Source organism: Oryctolagus cuniculus, chromosome 8 (assembly GCF_964237555.1).
Source record: "Oryctolagus cuniculus chromosome 8, mOryCun1.1, whole genome shotgun sequence".
Lineage (NCBI taxonomy): Eukaryota > Metazoa > Chordata > Mammalia > Lagomorpha > Leporidae > Oryctolagus > Oryctolagus cuniculus.
Genome location: NC_091439.1, coordinates 76,957,534 through 76,979,733, shown reverse-complemented (window position 1 = coordinate 76,979,733; position 22,200 = coordinate 76,957,534). Strand labels below are relative to the sequence as shown.

The window sequence follows — 22,200 nt, the reverse complement described above, 5'->3', positions numbered from 1 at the left end:
TCTAGAAATTTTTAAAATTAACATGTTGTATTTTTTAATAATACTTTCTTATTACTCTGAAAAAAATAAACCTTTCAGTAAAAATGAATTGGTGTGTTTGAAGGGGTTGACATGGGAAATTGAACATGGGGGTTAGCCGTAACGCTGCTTTCACTGTTGAATTTAGAAACGGTAAGAAGATAAACTTTCCTGTTATTATCAACTTGTGATTAATCATTAAATGATAAAGTGCTAAAGTAAGATATATGGATTATTTAGGCTACTTGCTTTATTCCCAGGCTAAGAAATGGAGGCCCAGAGAAATTCACAATTTTTCCACCAATTCAATTTGCTGTAAAAGCCAGTTCTTCTCCTAATCTATTCTTTCTGTGACTTGATGCTGAGTAAAATAATTCTAATGGATTGACTTCTTTTTGACCCTGACAAGAAGTTGCTGATGAAAATCTAGATTATCATGACTGTAGTCTCTGAATGGAGATACATAAATGAGCAACATTTACCATTTTTTATAATTCTTTCTCTTAACATTTCATAATGTATCAGATCTTAAATATATAGATGCTTATCTTCTCTAGTAATTAAAGTGGTTACTATAAAGATATGAAGTGTGACCTTTTTGTGATTTGTATGAGGTATGTTGTATGAGGTATAAAGCTATTAGAAATCAAAGTTTTAAATTTCTTGATATCTTACATTTTAACCTAATATGCTATAGCTATTCCATATAAATGTTTTTTATTTTACTTACTTGTAAATAGTAATAATAATAAAAAATGGATTTTTTGTTAATTTTTTTTGGCTTGGTAGGTGAGACAGGAGAGTGTGTATATTACAGCACATGCTCCAGTCAGAAAGAACTGGGCTGAAGTTTCAGCTCTGGTCTGTTCACTCTATCTTTAGATGAGTTACTTAATTTCTATAAGCATCCACATTTGTGAATGAGAACTACAACAGAATGTGAAAACAAATGGGAGAAGACATGGAAAGTCCTTACTTAGCAGAATGCTTAGTATATATAAGAAACCCTCAGTTAACTGTTTTCCACTAAGCAGTACTTGAGCACCTACTAGTCATTGGGCATGGAGAAGTATGGGGACATGGTATCAACCTTTGCAGAATGTTTAGAGCAGAGGCGCAATAATTTTCCTTTTCAGAAATTACAATAGACTGTAACACATACGTGCAGAAGAAACATTGAGGAAGTGGCTGACATTTGCTCAGTTTAAGAAGAAGTGCGGTAGTGGTTTATTTCAGTTAATAACCTGCCACCACGAGAGCTTGGAAACCAAACAGCAGAGACAGCGACGCCAAGCTCCCATAGAGGGCAGCACCAGCCAGGCATTCTGTGGCAAAACACAAATCCCTCAAAAGTGAAAGGGAATAGAAAGCATGGATCTTGTGTGTGTTCAAGGAGATGCAGCACATGGGGGCAGTGTTTAACTACAAGTTCTGGTACTGTCCACCTGTGAGACAAGGCAGGCCTGAAGCAAGAAACTCTTTCCTCTCCACACAGCAGGTATGGACAGTGTTTGTGCAGTGCCTCTGCCCCACATAGCCAGGTTTATGGAATATTGACTTGAAATATATATACTTATATTTACTTATTCGTTGGTTCTAGTTCACATACTTTAAAAATGAACTTGGGTCGCATTGCAACCCCTTGTCAGGCAGAGACACTTGAAATACAATCTGTCGGTATTTTGCTAGCTTTATATTTGTTACACTCATTTTGGGGGAATGAATAGGCCAGGACAAGCCGCCTGTTGGGGTGATCACATTTTTATTTTCATATGCATCCTTCTAAGTTAGGGGTAGCAGTTGTGGCACAAGATCATTCAGATTTATTTTTTGCATAATACAGAAATGCCGGAATGAACCCAATTTCAAAAATATTCCATATTCAGAACATAAAAATCAGTGAAACTGTATTCAAATACACAAACTCATAGACTGAATACAAATTCTGTAGGTGTAAAAACAGCCCTTTTTCATGTGGCTCTGTAACTGATTTTTTTTTTTTAAATTTTTTTTATTTATTTATTTGAGAGGTAGAATTACAGACAGTGAGAGGGAGAGAGAGAAAGGTCTTCTTTCCATTGGTTCTCTCCCTAAATGGCCGCAACCATCGGAGCTGTGCCAGTCTGAAGCCAGGAGCCAGGTGCTTCTTCCTGGTCTCCCATGCGTGTGCAGGGGCCCAAGCACCTAGGCCATCTTCCACTGCTTTCCCAGGCCACAGCAAAGAGCTGGATTGGAAGAGAAGCAGCCAGGACTAAAACTGGTGGCCATATGGGATGCCGGCGCCGCAGGCAGAGGATTAACCTACTGCACCACAGCGCCAGCCCCTGTAACTGCTTTTGCCTGAATGCCCCTGCCTCCTTTGCCTGCTGTGGAGCTGCAGCCTTGGGTTGTGTAAGGCCTCAGTGCCTTCCTGCCTGCCTCAGTGCCTGGCTCTCTGTAGACCACTGACTCTGGGAAGGATCTCTTTGGCCTTGGCTCTGTCTCCTAATGAAGCAATTTTGGATTTCTTTTCAGCCAGCCCACACAAAGGAAAGAATGGTAACCCTGCCCTCAGTTTAACAACTCTTCTTCTCTGGTAGCTTAACCTTTCCTCCAAGACTGGGTTCTTTCACTTCTGGGGCAAGGGGTGACAGGAAGAAAGACAGGAGCTGCAGAAGATGGGTGTTAAAGAGGGGCTAGAAGGACTCGGGATGGATTGTGGGGAGAGAGGCATTGCGGAGAGCAGATCCGGGAAGCTTTGGGATGGGAGAAATGCTGTGGCTCCTGGTCTGTAAGCAGAATGTGATGGAGTTTGCTGATAGACCTCAAGGGTTTTGGGTCTCAGTTTCAACAACCTGGGAAAATGGAACACTTCTGATGCTTTGGCCTGAAGCTGTTAATGTCTTACCTTATCTCCTGTCCTCTTCTCCATTCTTGGATCCCTGTAATCAAGTTTAGGAGCTCCTGTCGCTTTTTTTTTTCTTTTTTCTTTTTTTCTCTCTCTCTCCTCTAGTTAGCCTGGCGAACTTTCCCCAGCAGGGCTTTAAGCCTTGTTCCCTCTAGGCTCCTTCTGCTGTTTCCCTGCCAATGTCTCGGGTTACTGAGGGTTTGCCTCATCTCCCCTTCCAGCAAAGATGCGTAGACTCCGTGGCTGGGCTCCCAAGCGGTGGGCATCCTTGCTCTCCCCATAGGTCCTTCGTGTCACATCCACTAGATCCGGAAGAGTTTCCTCTGCAATGGTGGAGTTAGAAATGTGCCAGGGGATTCCAATTCAATCCCATCAAGGTGGCATGTACCAATGCCATCTCACTAGTCCAAGTGATCAATTTCAGGTCACAATAGATCATAATGATAGGTCTAAGAGTCAAAGGGATCACATAAACAAGACTGCTAATACTGATAGAATAAAAAAGGAAGAGAACAATCCAACATGGGAAGCGGGATACACAGTAGGCTCATAGAATGGCAGATGTCCTAAATAGCACTCTGGCCTCAGAATCAGCCCTTAAGGCATTTGGATCTGGCTGAAGAGCCAATGAGAGTATTTTAGGCATGGAAAGCCAAGACACTCTGGCAAAAAAAAAAAAAAAAAAAAAAAGAAAACCTAAATGAAAGATCTTTGCAAGTGAGATCCCAGTAGAAAGGGCCATCAAAGAAGGAGGTACCTTTCTCTGAAGGGAGGAGAGAACTTCCACTTTGACTATGACCCTGTCGGAATAAGATTGAAGTTGGCAAACTCAAAAGGCTTGCATAGCCTTGGCAACTCATGACAAGAGCCTAGGGTGATTACTGATGCCTTAAACAAGAGTGTCAAATTGTTAAGTCAACAAGAAGAGTCACTGTGCACTTACTCCTCATGTAGGATCTCTGCCCTTAATGTGTTGTCCAATGTGAAGTAATGCTATAACTAGTACTGAAACAGTATTTTACACTTTGTGTTTCTGTGTGGGTGCAAACTGATGAAATCTTTACTTAATATATACTAAATTGATCTTCTATATATAAAGATAATTGAAAATGAATCTTGATGTGAATGGAAGGGGAGAGGGAGCAGGAGTTGGGAGGGTTGCGGGTGGGAGGGAAGTTATGGGGGTGAAGCCATTGTAATCCATAAATTGTACTTTGAAAATTTATGTTTACTAAATAAAAGTTAAAAAAAAAAGTTTAGGACCTCTCAGAATTTCTCTCTTAACTGTAGTCACTGATAATCACTTCTTCAGTATCACTTTACTTCAAAACTCTACCTTACCTTACACACCAATATATATTTGAGAATCAACTAATCTCTTCTGAAAGGAAAAAAAAATTCTGAATATTGGCACCAGTGTTAAGTCCACTTTCCCAAATTGCTCGTACCTTTTTTGTAGATAACTAGATAGAAAGATAACTTTGCACAGTGCTTTGTTATGATGATTTTTTGTTTTCCTCAATCCCAAGGAATTTGGTTGGTAGGCATGAGAGTGAGTCAGATCAGCCTGGAATTATGTACAGGAGTCCATACCCGGTGTCACTGGACTGGAACTGTCTTTCATTAGTGTTTGTTAGCTTCAGGACGTATTCCAAGATCCCTAATGGAACTTAATTCTGAAAGATTAACAAGGTAGATTTTAATTAAAATTGCCTTTAAATTATTTCATTTAAATGTCCATGTACACAAAAAGGTGTGTATATACTTCTCACACATATAGCATTTAAACAATTATAAAGCCAAAGCAAATGTAGAAATTAAGTACAGACAAAACGCCAAAATCAGTGGGATGCAGATTGACTGCATTGACTTACTGTTATGAACAGGCAAGTCTTGCTGAGGCTGAGCCCATCTTGCCGCTTGCAGCGTGGGTGAGGACTGCCTGCTGTCAGGCCTGGCTGCTGTGACTCAGCTCCCTTTTCTGCTGCTAAAGCTTATTCATCCACCCAGGCCTGCAGCGGCCTTTCGTTGGTACAGGTGCAGCATTTACCTGCCAAGACTGCTTTTTTCATTATCTGTGGACATTTTAAGTATTAACCTGACAGCGCAGTCATTAAAATAAATGTAAATCATTTGGTATGACATTATCATAAGCAGGTCATTCAGCATACATTTATCATTTAAAAAATTCATAGAGCACTCTGAGAAGAAATCCCCGGTTTCTGTTGGAGGAATATTGCTGTGGAATAACATGATTTATAGTGTTAGTTTTTGTTGCTTCTGTTAACAATGCTTGTTCTGTAACCTAACAAAAACTTTCTGAAGAGATTCCCTCCCCCCAATAAATGAAATTGTAATGTCCTCCTAGATATACGCCATAGTGGTTGAATTTATTCACTGCTAGTCTCCTCCCTAGAGAGTTCATCACCGCATTCATGTGTTGATGGAGTACCTTCTTTAGGCCGAGCACTGAGGCAGGGATGGCTTACTGGAAAAAGCTCTGTTGAGAGCACTCACAATTCATTCTCAGGATTTAGTTTCCCCAGGGCTAATGCGCTGTGTGTGTGTGTGTGTGTGTGTATAGGAAGATGCAACATGCTAACAAATAAAATACAGTCTGTATTGTACACTTTCCCCAGCAAACTAAGGCTCAAAGTCAAGACTGTAAAGCTCCTGGTTTGGAGTCAGATTTCTTATAAAGAGAATTCTGTTCATCTTGTGGATTAATGGAAAGTTAAGTGAAAAGAACTTTAAAGTCCTCAAAAATTCTAATTGGCTTTTGCTCTTTTTTCTGTCTACATTTCTGTCAGCCATTCAAATGTTATTTCCACTACCAAATAGATGGGCTGTATGGGTTTTTAAATTTATATTATACCTTTAGGGAGGTTAAAAATTCAAATTTTGTCATCTAAATAAGAGACTTTTTATTTTTCTTTACACAGAAGGCCAGACCATCTATAATCCAGGTAAATGATCCTTCTAGATTTACTTACGCATTTTTCTCCAGCAGAATTTTCAATGGAATATGATAATATTGCCACTAATATGTTTTATTCTAGGACACCGTAACACTTTGTTCCTACCCTTTCATCTTTGATGCTCAAGCTAAGACTAAAATGTTACAGACTGATGCTGAACTACAGATGCAGGTATGAGGTTTTAAAAATGATCTCTTGTGTTTCTCACATCCAAGAATGCAGTTGTAAGTTTTCTAATTAGGAGTAAGTATGTTTTCATGAAATGCCATGGTAATTCTTAAACCTGTTTTAAGTTTTTCACCAGCTTTATATTAAACAGAGCATACATTTGTGATTGTACATGTATGTGGATCAGCAGTTACAGTTGGCAAACAATTTTTGTAAAGTGCCACCAGCCCATATTTTAGGCTTTGTGGGTCATGTGGCATCTGTTACAACCTTTGGCTTTGTCATGGCACAAGAGCAGCAACAGATAATACCTACTGAGTGTGGCTGTATTCTAATATGTCTTTCTGTGTGTTGAAATTTGAATTTTATATAGTTTTCACATGTGGTAAAATATTCTTCATTTGATTTTTCCCCCTTCTATTTAAAAATGTAAAAAACCACACACATTACCTCAAGGATTCTACAAAAACATACTGTAGGCTGGATTTGATGTACAGGTCCATTCTCTATTGACCCCTGACAAAGGGAATTAAATGGAATTTGGTAATTCCTTTATGAAATAAAAACTAGAGTTTCAGAGATTTTTTTAAAATTTATTTAAAATGCTTTTATTATAAAATATAATTGTTTTTTGACAAGCCTACAAAGAGATTTGTGAATTGGCAATATAAATCAACCAATCCCGACTGTTGATGGATATAAATGTAACTTTCTATAACTTCTTCATCTCTTTTCCTTTGTGTGTGTCTGTAGCTCTGTATTTAAATCATACCTATCCATATATGCCTATTTTTGTGGCAGTTTGTCCATTATATTTAAAGAGAACAGGTCACACTGAAGTATCTGGCTCCCATACCCACCTCTAGCTCCCAGCTTCAGTTTCCTGCTATTGCAGACCTGGGAGGCAGAGTGATAGTTTAAGAGTGGGGTTTTTGTTCTCTACATGCAAGACCTGGACTACATTCCTGGCTCCTGACTTCAGCCCCTATCACTGCAGGCATTTGAGGAGTGAATCTGTGTATGGAATTTCTGTCTCTCAAAATTCTTATTCTCAAAAGGATTTTTTTAAAAAAGAAATAAAGGCTTTCCAGAAAAATGAACACTTTTCAAAGTGTAAAAACCCTTTAACAAGTAGTTATTAGGCTTCCTTTCCTACCGTTTTTAAAGTTTAGAGTTTTTACCTACTCTCATGTTTCTTTAAGTGCAGTAGTATTTTCGTCTTACTCAGTTCATTTCAGTTACTCTCCTGGACCTGGTTATACATCACATGATTCATAAACTCTTTTAGCTAATCTCTGGGAGTCCAGATTAGCAAGATTTGAGTGCTGTGTAAAAATAAGTAACTTTGAAAGTCCGGGGAAGTTAAGAGAAAAGGTCAGAATGGAGATGTAGTCGGGCCCCTCGGTTGAGAGGCACAACTGTTGGCTGTGCCTGCTCACGGGTGCCCTCAGAGTCATGGTGTTCCTGGCTGTGCCGTTGCAGGTGGCGGTCAATGGGGCCAACCTGCAGAACGTCTTCATGCTGCTCACCCTGGAGCCTCTGCTGGCCAGAAGCCCCTTCTTGGTCCTTCACGTTCGCAGGAACAACCTCGTTGGAGACGCCCTCCGAGAGCTGAGCATTCATTCTGACATCGATTTGAAAAAACCTCTCAAAGTGAGCCCCTTCAGCATATCCCCTAAATACCTTCCTTCCGAGTTTTCTTTAAACAGTGTTGAGGAAACAGCAATGGTCATCTTCTTAAAACCGTGAAGTGCAGCCCTTCCTTTCTTTCTACAACAATTAAGTCACCAAACAGAACATCTCAACAGCAGATAAAAAGCCAGTGGATTCTTGCAAGGCTTCCTGGTCTTTGCTGCTGCTATCTTTGGTGTACCTGTGCCAGCCTTACCAAAAATGAGCAGGTAACATAAACACCAAAGCTTCAACTCGATGAAGTTATGAAGCTATCATCTAGGAAAATTTTGGATAACAAAGATTTAAGAGAAGGCAAAACAGGAAAGCAGGTAGTGAAATCATCTGGGAAGTGACTGGACTCTTATGAAGTTACTAAGAAGTTGTCTTTCCCTGTACATCACACGTGTTTCTATTATACTTGCTGTATCCCACAGCTTGGCACAGTGCATTCTAAACAGAAGGTATCCTAGAAATATTTACTGAGTTATTTGATGCTGTTTAAAGTCACACATCTTTTCCTGCAGATGACTCCTATATCTCATATTTCCCATTCCTCTTACAAGTTACAGACACATACCTGCCACTTGCAACACTGGCATTCCATATCAGAGTCGTCACAGTTCAAGTCCTGGCTACTCTGCTTCCTGCTAATGCACCTGGCATCAGCGTGGCTTAGACCTGGCTGTTGTGGCCATCTGGGGAATGAACCAACAGATGCAAGATAGATTGATATTCTGTCCTCCCTCTCTCTCCCTGTCATGCTGCTTTTCAAATAAATAACATCTTAAACAAGTGGCTAGTTTGGAGATTTGGCTACTATAAAGCCTTATAAGCAAACACTAAACTGAGCCTCTCTCTAATATTGTTTCCCTTTCAAAGATTTGTTTTTTTATTTTTTTTTTATTTTTTTTTTATTTTTTACAGGCAGAGTGGACAGTGAGAGTGAGAGACAGAGAGAAAGGTCTTCCTTTTGCCGTTGGTTCACCCTCCAATGGCCGCCGCGGCCGGCGCGCTGCGGCCGGCGCACCGCGCTGATCCGATGGCAGGAGCCAGGTGCTTCTCCTGGTCTCCCATGGGGTGCAGGGCCCAAGCACCTGGGCCATCCTCCACTGCACTCCCTGGCCACAGCAGAGGGCTGGCCTGGAAGAGGGGCAACCGGGACAGAATCCGGCGCCCCGACCGGGACTAGAACCCGGTGTGCCGGCGCCGCTAGGCGGAGGATTAGCCTAGTGAGCCGCGGCGCCGGCCTCCCTTTCAAAGATTTGTAATAGGTAGACATCAGTCCTAGCAGTCAGCCTGATGGTTCTCCTTTGAACTTCTCGGTTGTATTTTTGATAATGCTTTTCTTTTTGCTGCCTGTTTTCAATGAGTAATTTGAATGAGTCATTTCTTGCTTTGTAGTACGTCTGTGTGAAGTCTTCTGCCATCCATGTAGTCAGAATTCTGTTTTTCCTGTGGAACTCAGTTGCAAATACAAGCTTTCAGAAATCCTGCTTCTAGCTCCACCTGAGCCATTGTCTGTAAAATGGGGATAGTAATAGCAGTCCCTAGGCATAAGGCTGTTCTTGAGATTAGGCTAATGGAGTTGTTTAAGTGCTGGCGTGATTTTGCTATTGCTGTTACTCTGAAGGACCATGCTGGGCCCAGCATGCTTATTCACAGCCCCTCAGAGAGCCCATGTCAGTCCAGAATGCCTTCCTCTCTTTCACATGGATCAGTTACTTCCAGAACTCTATTAATAGTGATTGCTTCCAGAAAGTATTCCTTTATGTGAGTTAATCATTGCTTTTCTCTAGGTACCAGAATGTTGATCTCTCATTATGTATTTGACTCTTTGAAAAGAAAGTGTATTCTCTAATTTTTGTGTGAGCTTGCTGTACTGTCTTACAATAGATGGTAGCCGGTCTGTAGACATAGAGTAAACTTCTGACTTCATCCTATCCTTTGAATCACCTGGGAAAAATTGTGCACATCTTGAAATACCTTGTTAAAAATGCTACCAACAATAATCAACAGATACACTTGGCAGTTTTCATTGCATCAATGTCTACTGTTTGTTATGTTTTTCTTTTTTTGTCCTGACTTTAGAATAGAATCTGCTAAAAAAAAAAAAAAAAAAAAAACTTGCTGTAGATCTTTCTGATATATTAATTTTGTCTTCATTTTATTAAGGTGATCTTTGATGGTGAGGAGGCAGTGGATGCTGGTGGTGTCACAAAAGAGTTCTTTCTTTTGCTATTGAAAGAACTTTTGAATCCCATCTATGGAATGTTTACATACTATCAGGATTCAAATCTCTTGTGGTTTTCCGACACGGTAAGTTAGCAAAGTCACAATTAAACAGATGAATTTAATTTAAAAATTTAAACGCCTTGTTGTCAGTCCATTCCCCTTTTTCTTTAGATTGGCAAAAGGGAATGTAACAAAGATAATTATTTAAAATGTCTAAGTAATCTAACCAGTCTTCATTTTTCACCTGTTACCCAGGCCTCATTGAGCAATTTTTTTAGCCATCAGCTATGTTTCCAGTTCTAGTAGATAAGATCCAGATCTTGTAAAAGGACCATAATGTGATCAAGAAATTGGTTTTAGTAACAGTGATAGTGTGTATGAATATACACACATCCATACACACTGATTTTTGGGAACTAGGAGAGTTTTAAGAGACATACTAAATGTAAACCAGATTATAGTTTTTTTCTGCCAGGGTTTAATCCCTAGATCTGCACTGTACCAAAAGGTAGCCACCAGCTACATGTGGCCACTGAAATTTTATTTAACTAAAATGAAATAATATTAAACATTGATCTGTTAAGTTGTACTAGCCACATTTCAAGTGCTCACAGATAGCTAGTGGCTACCATATGTTGGTACTTCAAAAAGTTTGTGGAGATCGGAATTAAAAGTTTGTTTTAGGGGGACTGCATTGTGGCACAGCGGGTTAAGGCACTGCCAGCAATGCAAGCATCCCATATGGGTGCTAGTTTGTGTCCTGGCTGTTCTTCCAACCCAGCTCCCTGCTAATGCACCTGGGAAAGCAGCAGAGATTGACCCAAGTTCTTGGGCCCCTGCACCCACGTGGGGGACCCAGAAGAAGCTCCTGGCTTCGGCTTGGCACAGTCCTGGCTGTTGTGGCCATTTTGGGAGTGAACCAGCAGATAAAAGTTTCTTCTGCTCCTTGCCCCTCCCTCCCCCATAATTCTGCATTTCAAATAAATAAAATAAATTTTTAAAGAAGTTTATTTTGATGCAAAAAACCTGAAATCCATGTGTAGTTTTTTTTATGTAATATGCGTTTTCTTTTTTAAGATTTTTTTTTTTTTTTTGACAGGCAGAGTGGACAGTGAGAGAGAGAGACAGAGAGAAAGGTCTTCCTTTGCTGTTGGTTCACCCTCCAATGGCCACCGCGGCCGGCGCGCTGCGGCCGGCGCACCGCGCTGATCCATCCGATGGCAGGAGCCAGGTACTTATCCTGGTCTCCCATGGGGTGCAAGGCCCAAGTACTTGGGCCATCCTCCACTGCACTCCCTGGCCACAGCAGAGAGCTGGCCTGGAAGAGGGGCAACCAGGACAGAATCCGGCGCCCAGACCGGGACTAGAACCTGCTGTGCCGGCGCCGCAAGGCGGAGGATTAGCCTAGTGAGCCGCGGCACCGGCCTCTTTTTTAAGATTTTATTTGAAAGGCTGAATGACAGAGTGAGAGAAGGAGAGACAGTGATCTTCCATCCCCTCATTCACTCCTCAGATGGCCACAAGAGCCAATCCCCAGCCATACTAAAGCCAGCAGCTTAGAGACTGGAACTCCACATGGATGGCAGGGTCCAAAGCATTTGGGCCATTTTTCTCTGCTTCCCAGGGAGCTAGGATGTTAGTAGGGAGCTGGATCAGAGGTGGAGCAGCCAGGGCACAAACTGGCACTTTTTTATATATATTTATTTATTTGAAAGTCAGAGTTATACAGAGAGAAGGAGAAGCAGAGAGAGAGGTCTTCCATCTGCTTCCATCCACTGGTTCACTCCCCAACTGGTCGCAATGGTATCAATCCAAAGTCAGGAACTAGGAGCTTCTTCTGGGTCTCCCATGTGGGTGCAGGGGCCCAAGGACTTGGGCCATCTTCTACTTCTTTCCAAGCAATAGCAGAGAGCTGGATCAGAAGTGGAACAGCCAAGACTTGAACTGGCGCCCATATGGGATGCTGGCACTGCAGATGGTGGCTTTACCTGCTATGCCACAACGAAAACAGGCAGTTTGATACTGGATGCCAGCATTGCGGTCCCTGTCATAACCCACCCTGCCCAGCGCCAGTTCCTTTAATATGCATTTTCCATGAACTTTGTGAAGACCCCCTACTATGAGACAGCACAGAATAGAAAGTTTGCATCATTGCAGAAGGTTCTAAGGACTTCCCTACTCCAAATGAGCTGTACATGGTGTCTTTTTGGGGATCACTGAATTCTTGTCAGGAGTGTTTCTGTGCTAAACACTAAACATTTAGGTCACTAAATGTTAATGAGATCAAATATCTTCAGGATAAATAATGTTTTGAGGGCTGCAGACACTACATTTCTTCTTTAACATGTTTACCTGTCCTAAAAAGTGTTTTGTAGAGCACAACTGGTTTCACCTGATTGGCATAACCTGTGGACTCGCTATCTACAACTCCACCGTGGTTGACCTCCACTTCCCGCTGGCCCTCTACAAGAAGTTACTAAATGTACAGCCTGGCTTGGAAGACCTGAAGGAGCTGTCGCCCACTGAAGGAAGGTACAAAGCTCCAAGGCAGGCACCTCGGTGTGGGGAACTGTTTTGGCTGCCTCTGGCACTGGGGTGCATACACATGTACAAATCTGAGTTTGTTGAAACCTGTTAGATACTGTTGTGTAGGCTCTGACTTAAGACAGTACTGGCGCATAGCTTCTTGCTTGAAGCATTTCCTGTGTCGCTGTAAGGACAGAAGGGAAAAAGGAAAAGGGAGGTCATAGCTGCCCAGGAATACAAAATAATCTGTGCTTTCCTTAACTTGCGCAAAAGCGAACAACTCTGAGGCTCATGGGCTAGAAATAACAAGAGTGGATTTAAAAGGAGCCTTTTTCAAAGCTCAGTATGTAATTTACATACTTAGACAATCCACCCAATTACAGTGTACAGTTCATTGATTTTTAGTGTCCTCTCAGAGTTGTTACCATCGCCACAATCACCGTCAGAATATTTTCATCTCCATAAAAAACCTGGTGCTCCTTTGTCATTATCCTCAGCCTCTTTATCCCTCTGCCCTAGGCAACCACTACTCTATCTTCCACCCCTATCAACTTGCTGCATACTTAGGAGATTTCATATAAGTACAATACTATAATATGGGAGTCTGTATATTTGGCTTCTTTTGCTCATCATGCTTTTAAAATCCATCCAAGTTGTAGTATATATCAGTGTTACATATTTTTTTTTTAAAATTGCCCAATAGAATAGTATTGCATTGTCCAGATAGACCACATTTAACTTCTCCATTCCTCGATTGATGGACATTGTTTTTTGTTTTTTGTTTTTTGTTTTTTGTTTTTTTTTTTTTTTTTTTTTTTTTTTTTTTTTTTTACCACTATGAGTAATACATTTGTATATAGGTTTTTGTGGAGCCATAAGATTTTAGGTCCCTTGGGTGTATACCTAGAAGTGCAAGCTGGAACATGTGGTATCTCCACATTTAGGTTTTTGAGGAATGGCTAGACTGTTTTCCAATGTAGTAGAGTCATTTTTTGCATTCTCTTTCTTGCTCTTAAATCCCCTTTAATCCTTAAGTTTCTCTCTTGATTTTGGTAGCATAACATCAATTTACTTAAAACAAGACAAAACAGCTTCCACAGGAGGGAACATCTTTTTTATGGAAAAAGGGTACTGATTTTAAAGTCAAGCTACTGAAGGGATAGTCTCAAAAGTACCCTCCAGAAATGAACCTCTCAGGCCTCTTGAGTAGGGCACCCTTAAGGTGGAACCATAAAGAGTAGAAGGGGTGGGACACAGAGAGGAAGAGAACTTAGAAAAAATATTTGTAAAAATGGTAGAGGGGACCCAGGCAACATTAATTTTTTTGGTAACCAGAAGAGAAGGCTAGAGGGTGGCAGCAGTGTATGCTATGTACTTTGCCAGCCTGGCTGAACATGGTGTATTTCAGTAATGATTTTGGCTGAGTAACTGCTTGCAGATTGAAATTCCATAGTAGGGTGAATGAGCATTTGGCACACTGCTTAAGGTGTCTGGTGTTGTGACATGGCAGGTAAAGCTGCCACCTATGATGCTGGCATCCCTCATGGGTGTTGGTTCATGTCCCAGCTACTCCACTTCCAATCTAGCTCCCTGCTAATGGCCTGGAGAAAAGCAGAAGATGGCCCAAGTGTTTGGGCCCATGCCAGTTACATGGGAGACCCAGATTGAGTTCCTGGCCCAGCCCTGGCTATTTTGGGCATTTGGGGAGTAAAACACTAGATGGGAAGTTAAATGCAGGGTGGAGGGGAGTAAAATATTGAGAGCTATCCCTTTAAAAAGAATTCACAGTAGGAATTTTCTTCATAGACAACTTTTGATGGAATAACAACACTGGTACTCACTGAAGAAAGTTTAAGTGAGGTTCTACTTATCAGAATATGCTCTCTTGAGACCTGGAAAATGATTTTTTTTTAAATAGTCATTTGGCCACGGTGGCCATTGGAGGGTGAACCAACGGCAAAGGAAGACCTTTCTCTCTGTCTCTCTCTCTCTCTCACTGTCCACTCTGCCTGTCAAAAAAATAAAAAATAAAAATAAATAGTCATTTGGGAGACAGAGGCAACAAGAGACACACAGAGGGCACCTAAACACTGGTTTGTTTCCCTAATGCCTACACAGCTGGGCCTGGTCCAGGGCTAAAGCTGGGACTTGGAAATACAATCCAGGTCTCCTGTGTAGGTGGCCAGAACCCAATATTCTAGACTGTTGGCTACTGCCTCCCAGGGTCCACATTAGCAGGAAATTGGAATCAGGAACCAAACCTGGGAATCTAATCTAGCTAGGCACTCTGATGTAGGACACTTGTGTCTTAACTGACAACCACTAGGCTGAAATTCTGCCCCATATTGTTCTTTTAAGAATATATATATTTCGGTCAGCGCCACGGCTCACTAGGCTAATCCTCTGCCTGCGGCGCCGGCACTCCAGGTTCTAGTCCCAGTTGGGGTGCCGGTTCTGTCCCAGTTGCCCCTCTTCCAGTCCAGCCCTCTGCTGTGGCCCGTGAAGGCAGTGGAGGATGGCCCAAGTGCTTGGGCCCTGCACCCGCATGGGAGACCAGGAGAAGCACCTGGCTCCTGGCTTCCGATCGGCGCAGCACAATGGCCGTGGTGGCCATTTGGGGGGTGAACCAATGGAAGGAAGACCTTTCTCTCTGTCTCTCTCTCTCACTGTCTAACTCTGCCTGTCATTCATATATATATATATATACATATATATATATATATCAGCATTCCTTGGTGTGACAAATAATAAAGAGTATCATACAGAGCCCTCTGTGTTAATAAATACAAAGGCATTAAGTGATGCCAATCATAATCCTAAAATCACCATCTAGGTATAATCCCAAAGGTTGAAATCTCAGGAGATCAAAATCCCTAAAGGCTAAATCACAGTCCCAAAATATTAAAATCCCCAATGTTGAAATTCTTAAGACCACAATCCCTATTGGAGAAAAAGGCTTTATAAGAGGGATAGATAGTTGATTTCTGGGGAAGGGATCGTGTGTTTTTGGTTGTACACAGGATGGTTGCAACAGGTTTGGCAGAATGAATACCTAGAAACTTTGTAAAACATTATTTTCAGCATATAGGTGATGGTGAAGGTATTTCCAGAGGAGGGTGGTGTGTGGGTCTGAGTGGACTGGGTGGAGAAGATCCACCTTCCTTGTGAGTACCATCCACTCAGTCGGGACCAGAAGAGAACAAATATGGAAGGCAAATTGGTCTCTGAGAGCTGGGACAGTTTGACTCTGCAAAAGTACATTATGAAATGTTGACTTTGTGTGTAAGGATTGTGTATGTACATTAAAAATGTTCAGGTTTCCTTTGTGAATGAAGAGATGCCCTTTTGTATATCTGCATTTGTGAAAAAGAAAAATCTCTTGATCTCAGTTCATTGGGTGACTACAAATGCAATTGTGATCCAATGTGGTTTTTGATCAAAAGACTAAAGCTTTCTCGCCCTCTCGCTGCTGGCCAGTCAGGCTTCCCCTACCTAACAGTAAACCTTTCCTCTAACAAACAAAAAAAGACTAAAGTTATCAGTCATAGTGTTTCGGATGACCACAATTATAAAGCCAGTGCACACTATTACCAGCCATGGTGACAAACATTTATATATTTTGTACTTTGACTTAGGTCTTTATGAGTTATCTGCTCATAAGTGTTCTACACCATGACAGTCTTTAGTATACCTGAGTGTGCTTGCAAACATATGCATGTTTCTGTTACCAATTTTATTGTGTACAGTGGTAAATGAGATAGTCTGTCATGTTTTATGTTTCTCAGGTCTCCTTTTAAGAATGTAAGTAAATGTCTTTTAAATATTTTTTATTTAAAAATTTGAGAGGCAGAGAGAGCGAGTGGGCACACATGAGTGCTCCTCCCCACTGGCTCACCACCCCCCTCCAAACGCCAGCAACGACTAGGGTTGGGCAGGGTCAAACCCAGGAGAAGGGAACTTAACCCAGGTCTCACATATCCAACTACCTGAGCTATCATTGGTGCCTCTTGGAATCTGCATTAGCAAGAAGTTGGAGTCAGGAACTAGAGCCAGATATTGAATCCAGGCACTCTGATACTGGGATGTGGACATCTTAATTATTTGGCCAAATGACTACCCCTAAAGAATTTTTAAAAATTATTTTTTTAAAATTATATTTTGAGATGTTAGACTAATAGTTTTTGATTTTGGGGGGATTTCACCATTCAGGATTATGGGATTTGGGGTTCTTTTTGGAATTATGGCTCAAACCTACCAGATTTCTAAGTAGATGAGGTGACTGTGTTGAGTTTTTTTTTTTTTTTAAACAATGAAAGGGTTATTGTACTAATACGTAAGAGTGAGCCAGTCTGTAGAACCACTGTAGTACCATCTTCATATATATATATATATATATATACACACACACACACACACACACAAACACATACATACAGCAGTGCCAGGGTTAAGAGAACAAAATTCATCAGATATAAATCCATCTGAATTTTTCCTTAAACCAATTAGATTTGTTAGTACAAAGGGGAGCAATTAAGGTCCTACAGATGGATTGCCATAATTCTTTCCAAGGATAGGAATGTGATTTTTCTAACAGTCTGGAATTATGTTCATTCTTGAGTCATCTTTTATAGTTTTTCATTGCAAATGATGTGGACATGTAACTGAAGCAGAAACACTACTGCACTGCTGAGCCTCTGCTTTCCCTTTTCTGTCTCTCTGTGATCAGGAGTCTTCAGGAGCTTTTAGATTACCCTGGGGAAGATGTCGAGGAAACTTTCTGCCTCAACTTCACGGTAAGAGTTTCCAGTTTGCTTCTGACTGTGGCTGTCGCTTTCATCACACTTATGAGTCATAGTTAATGCTCATTTTCCTGCAAATCAAAGAACAAAGCCAGGGAGTAATCTGAATCAAATTGTTTTAGTCATGGTGTTTTGAGTATTGCAGGAATTCAATAAATGTGTTGAACAAATGAATCTTTGCATTTAGGAAAATTAGTGAAGCATTATTCCCCTTTACTCCTGGTAGTGTACAAGATATTTCATTGCTAGAGTTAATGTCATTTTCGCCTTGTTTACATCTGTTAGCAATTCCATGTCTTAAAGGATTTTTTTTTTTTAATGCTGATGTTTTCTGACTTAGGTTCTTTCAAGAATTTTCTATGGTAGCCAATAGTTATTACACTACATTTGTTCCTAAAGCCTTTCTCAGTTGATTTGATTCTAAAAAATAAGTGGTAAACAAAATTGAAATTAGTATTTTTTTTCATTCCTTAAATACAGATCTGCCGAGAAAGCTACGGAGTGACTGAACAGAAGAAGTTGATACCTGGGGGAGACAAGGTGACTGTGTGCAAGGAGAACAGGTTAGTCCTGACCTCAGACTGATGTACATGTTGCTCCCTTATTTCTCTGCAGTTGCACTTTTAAGACTCGGACTGAAATTACATTCTGTTTCTACAGAGAAAAGTAAGGGTGATAGAGCAAGAATTTGCAGATTTTAATGAATGTTTAATAGTAAAACAAGCACCAGAACTAGATTCAGGAGATAATTGTTGTAGTTCTGGACCCACATCTTACTGGCTTTGATTCTTTGCAAATCATATAAACTATTTGATCTCAATTTTCTTCCCTGTATAATGTGTATTTTAGTGCAGTGGTTGTGAGAATAAAGTGAGATAATTTATGAAAAATATTTTGAAATGAATTCTCAGTATCTAGAATAAGGTTTCTGATACATAGAAGAATGCCTAGCACAACTATGTTTAAAAAAAGAAGTTGAATAAATGCAGGTTAGAAAGGTGCTTACGGTAGTAGGTATACAAAATTGGTGTGTTTTGGTTATATAATTGATAGTAGCTAATGTCTCACTATATATGGGTTATGTGAAGTCTGTGTTGATAACAGTGCTGAAGTTTCTAATATGGACAACTGACTAAAAGACAATAGTCTATAAAGCAGACTGTGTGGAGAAGTTCCATACGGAATATGTTGATTTTTGACATGTGACTTCATTTGGAGCAGAAAATCTGCATGTCTTCCACAAAAGATCTTTTATAAATTCTTTTTTATTTTTACTTGTGATACAGAGATCTACCATCTGCTCATATACTTCCCAAATACCTGCAGTAGCCAGGGCTGAAGCCAGGAGCTCAGAACTCAATCCAGGTCTCCCACATGGATGGTAGGGACCCAAGTACTTGGGCCATCATCTGCCTCCCTGGATGCACATTAGCAGAAAACGTGATCAAAAGTGGAGGAGCTGGGGCTGAGTCCATACACTCTGATATGGGAAGTGGGCATTCCAAGTAACAACTTGACTGGTGCCCAAATATCTACTCATTATGAAGCATATCCTATGTGAATATTTTGTTTGTTTATGCCACCCACAATCACCAGCGAATCTGACATGTCAGCTAAAAGAACCACAAAGAAGTATGCAAGTACACAGTAAATAAAAAATAGGGGCTGGCACTGTGGCGCAGCAGGTTAAAACACTGGCTTGAAGTGCTGGCATCCCATATGGGCACCGGTTCTAGTCTTGGCTGCTGTTCTTCCGATCCAGCTCTCTGCTATGGCCTGGGATAGCAGTGGAAGTTGGCCCAAGTCTTTGGGCCCCTGCACCCACGTGGGAGATCCAGAGGAAGCCCCTGGCTCCTGGCTTCGGATCAGCGCAAAGCTTCATTTAGGGTGGCTGAGACGCTTCAATAGGAGAGGTTGGCAGTCTCTAACTGGGAGGGCTGTAGTGGATGAGGCCTCTGCAGAGGAAAGCAAGGCTTCATTTAGGGTATAGACAGAGTTATAAGTGTGGAGAAACCAGGTACTATTTGGAAGCATGCTGGGAAATGAAGTAAAACTAATTTGCTCTGGTCTTTAATTACTCTAAATAGTTACAAAGATGCAATCGGAGATCCTATGAAAGTCACCCCATCCAAATGGTCTGCCTTGGTTTCCTTCCATAAATCTTTTCGTTTAGTAATAGTAATGCCAGGAAAACTAATCTGCTTCATCTTCCATCCTTTGACATTTTTCAAAACAGCCAGATGCTGATAGGATCTAATATAACATTCAAGAGCCAGTGTTGGCCGGCGCCGCGGCTCAATAGGCTAATCCTCCACCTAGCGGCGCCGGCACACCGGGTTCTGGTCCCGGTCTGGGCGCCGGATTCTGTCCTGGTTGCCCCTCTTCCAGGCCAGCTCTCTGCTGTGGCCCGCGTGTGCAGTGGAGGATGGCCCAAGTGCTTGGGCCCTGCACCCCATGGGAGACCAGGAGAAGCACCTGGCTCCTGGCTTCAGATCAGTGCGATGTGCCGGCCGCAGTGCACTGGCCATTGGAGGGTGAACCAATGGCAAAGGAAGACCTTTCTCTCTGTCTCTCTCTCTCACTGTCCACTCTGCCTGTCAAAAAAAAAAAAAAAAAAAAAAAAAAAAAAGAGCCAGTGTTGTCATGTAAACCTTCTGTGAAGTTTGTTATCTTCGAGGCCTCATCTCTGGGGCAAATGTGAGCTGTGAGCTGTAATACCAGAGTTAATGTAATGATGCAGGTGTTGCCGGATACCCAACACAAATGGCTTCAGGTGATGAAATTGTCTCGAGTCTGAAGGTCTGAAGATCTCACATAGAGGCTCCTCTCATCTCAAGTAGATGTTGCAATCAAAGCCCTTAGTTGGAACTAAAAGCATTTTATCTGTATCACTGGGGTTCTTTTGTTCAAAGCAAAAATTTTCTTTTCAGGACTTGTTTTTTTCTTAAAAACAGCCTTATTATTCCTACAGTCTGATCATGTTTTTAGAATCAGAAAATTTATGGCTGATCCATAAAGCAGAGTTTTTGGCCCAGACTTTGTTTTCCCTCCTAGTTTTGATGATCCTTATATAACATATATGTTTGTGTGTGTATGTGTAGATATGTAGTTTTGGGTCACATAATGATATTTAGTCCATGGTGGGTGGATTATAATGGGCTGAAAAATCCTTATCCCTCAGTGATGTCGCAGCAAACACAATGTTGGGGCAGTGCATTTCTCATGTGTCTGTGGTGATGCTGGTGAAAACAAACCTGTTCCGCCAGTCACTTGCAAGTACAGCTTGTGCTTAACTATGCAGAGTACAAAATACTTGATAATGACAGTGCTTCTAGTTTATGCATTTACTGGATACTTAAAAATATTATTTATTTGAAGGTCAGAGAGAGAGAGAGAGAGAGACAGGAAGATATATCTTCCATCCACTGGTTCACTTCTCAAGATGACCACAGAGGCCAAGGCTGGACCAGGCAGAAGCCAGGAGCCAGGAGTTTCATCTGGATCTCCCTTGTGGGTGGCAGGGACCCAAGCACTTGGGCCACCTTCTGCTGCTTTCCTAGGCTATTAGCAGAGAGCTGGATCTGAAGTGGAGCAGCTGGGATATAAACCACCCATATGGGATGCCAATATCACAAGTAATGGCTTTTACCTGCCATAATGCCGGCCCCCATACTATACTTTTAATGATTTTAGAATGTACTATTCATAAAGATGTACTGTAGAACAGTATGCTGGCAGCAGCCCCATCCATCTCATGTTTACTGGGTCTCTTGATCACTCAAGAGGCTGCCTGGTGATTGACCTGTCCATCTCATGCTCTGTGCTGTTCATACACCAACACATTTGCCTGACAATGCGCTTTTTAGAACCTGTCCCCATGATTAAGCGACACGTAACTATGATAGCCTTTAGTCTTTCAAAGGGTGTTTTTGCTTTCACATCAGGTTTCAGAAGATAACGTGTGCATCATTTGTCAGAGCGAACTATGTTGTAGGCAAGCAGCCTGAGGACGGGAACTGTTCAGAACAACTTTGTGCTCCAGGGGTCACCATAGTGCTCTGTATGCCCAGTGCCCTGGGTGGAGAACGTGATCTGGTGCAGGCAGAGAAAGTTGGCAACCCTGGCTGCAGTCCAGGTCCTTGCTGGAACCTATAGCTCCTTTGTTTTGTTTTTTCTGCTCTGAGTTTTCCTCTTGTCCCTCTGCTTCTTTTTTCCCTATTACTCTTGTTATCTTTTCCTTTTTCAACAGATTTTTTTTTTTTTTTGAATCAACAATTGAATCAACTGACAGTTGTAAGACACAGTGTGTGGGAATACTGAAGTTTACCAGTCTGTTTAGGGTAATGAGTACAACCACAAATGGAATATGGAGACCAGATTGAGTGTCTGAATCTGAAGGCATTCAGAGGAATCAAGCTGGACAGGTGCACTGGGAGGACAGAAATGGGACGGAGCTGGGTTTGGAAGCCTTCTCAGGTTTGTTCATTGGCAGGTAGAGAAATGAAAGGTGCCCTGTAAAGTAGCAGGTAAGCCCTGGGTGGTTATTACAGACGGTGAACAGTGAGTGAGGGCAGAGCATTGCTGGGGAACCCTCATTGGGACACCCCACGTTAGCTGAGCTAGGGGACTAGCTGTAGGAGATTTTGAGAGCAAAGGCAGGCTGCATTCACGAGTCATAAGGAGCTGTTGTGGGTTTGTAAGCAGAGGAATCACAAGATGATACAAGTGGGTCCATCATCCTCTCCCACCCACACTGTTCTCGCATCGCTGCCATAGATGTGCTCATGAACATTGCTGAACCCCATGAGTGGTCTTCAAGGCCAGTGACCCCTGGCCCAGCCAGAAAGGCACACCTTTGTTTAAAAGGCAGGCAGATCCCTTTTTTCTGGCTTCTCAGTTATTTGCCTGTTTGACTTCA

The 22,200-nt window shown here is 41.6% G+C and overlaps 1 protein-coding gene across 3 annotated transcripts in view; it reads left to right on the top strand.

The window, feature by feature from the left end:
• The window catches only part of HERC3 (HECT and RLD domain containing E3 ubiquitin protein ligase 3), a 143,908-nt gene that overhangs the window by 98,544 nt on the left and 23,164 nt on the right, over window positions 1-22,200 (top strand). For all 3 annotated transcript variants that reach the window (XM_008267611.4, XM_008267612.4, XM_070047873.1), the window contains 7 exons: window positions 5,848-5,871; window positions 5,965-6,054; window positions 7,534-7,704; window positions 9,898-10,041; window positions 12,323-12,489; window positions 17,210-17,276; window positions 17,763-17,845. In XM_008267611.4, the coding sequence (XP_008265833.1) occupies window positions 5,848-5,871; window positions 5,965-6,054; window positions 7,534-7,704; window positions 9,898-10,041; window positions 12,323-12,489; window positions 17,210-17,276; window positions 17,763-17,845 (746 nt within the window). The remainder of the gene's footprint in view (window positions 1-5,847; window positions 5,872-5,964; window positions 6,055-7,533; window positions 7,705-9,897; window positions 10,042-12,322; window positions 12,490-17,209; window positions 17,277-17,762; window positions 17,846-22,200) is intronic.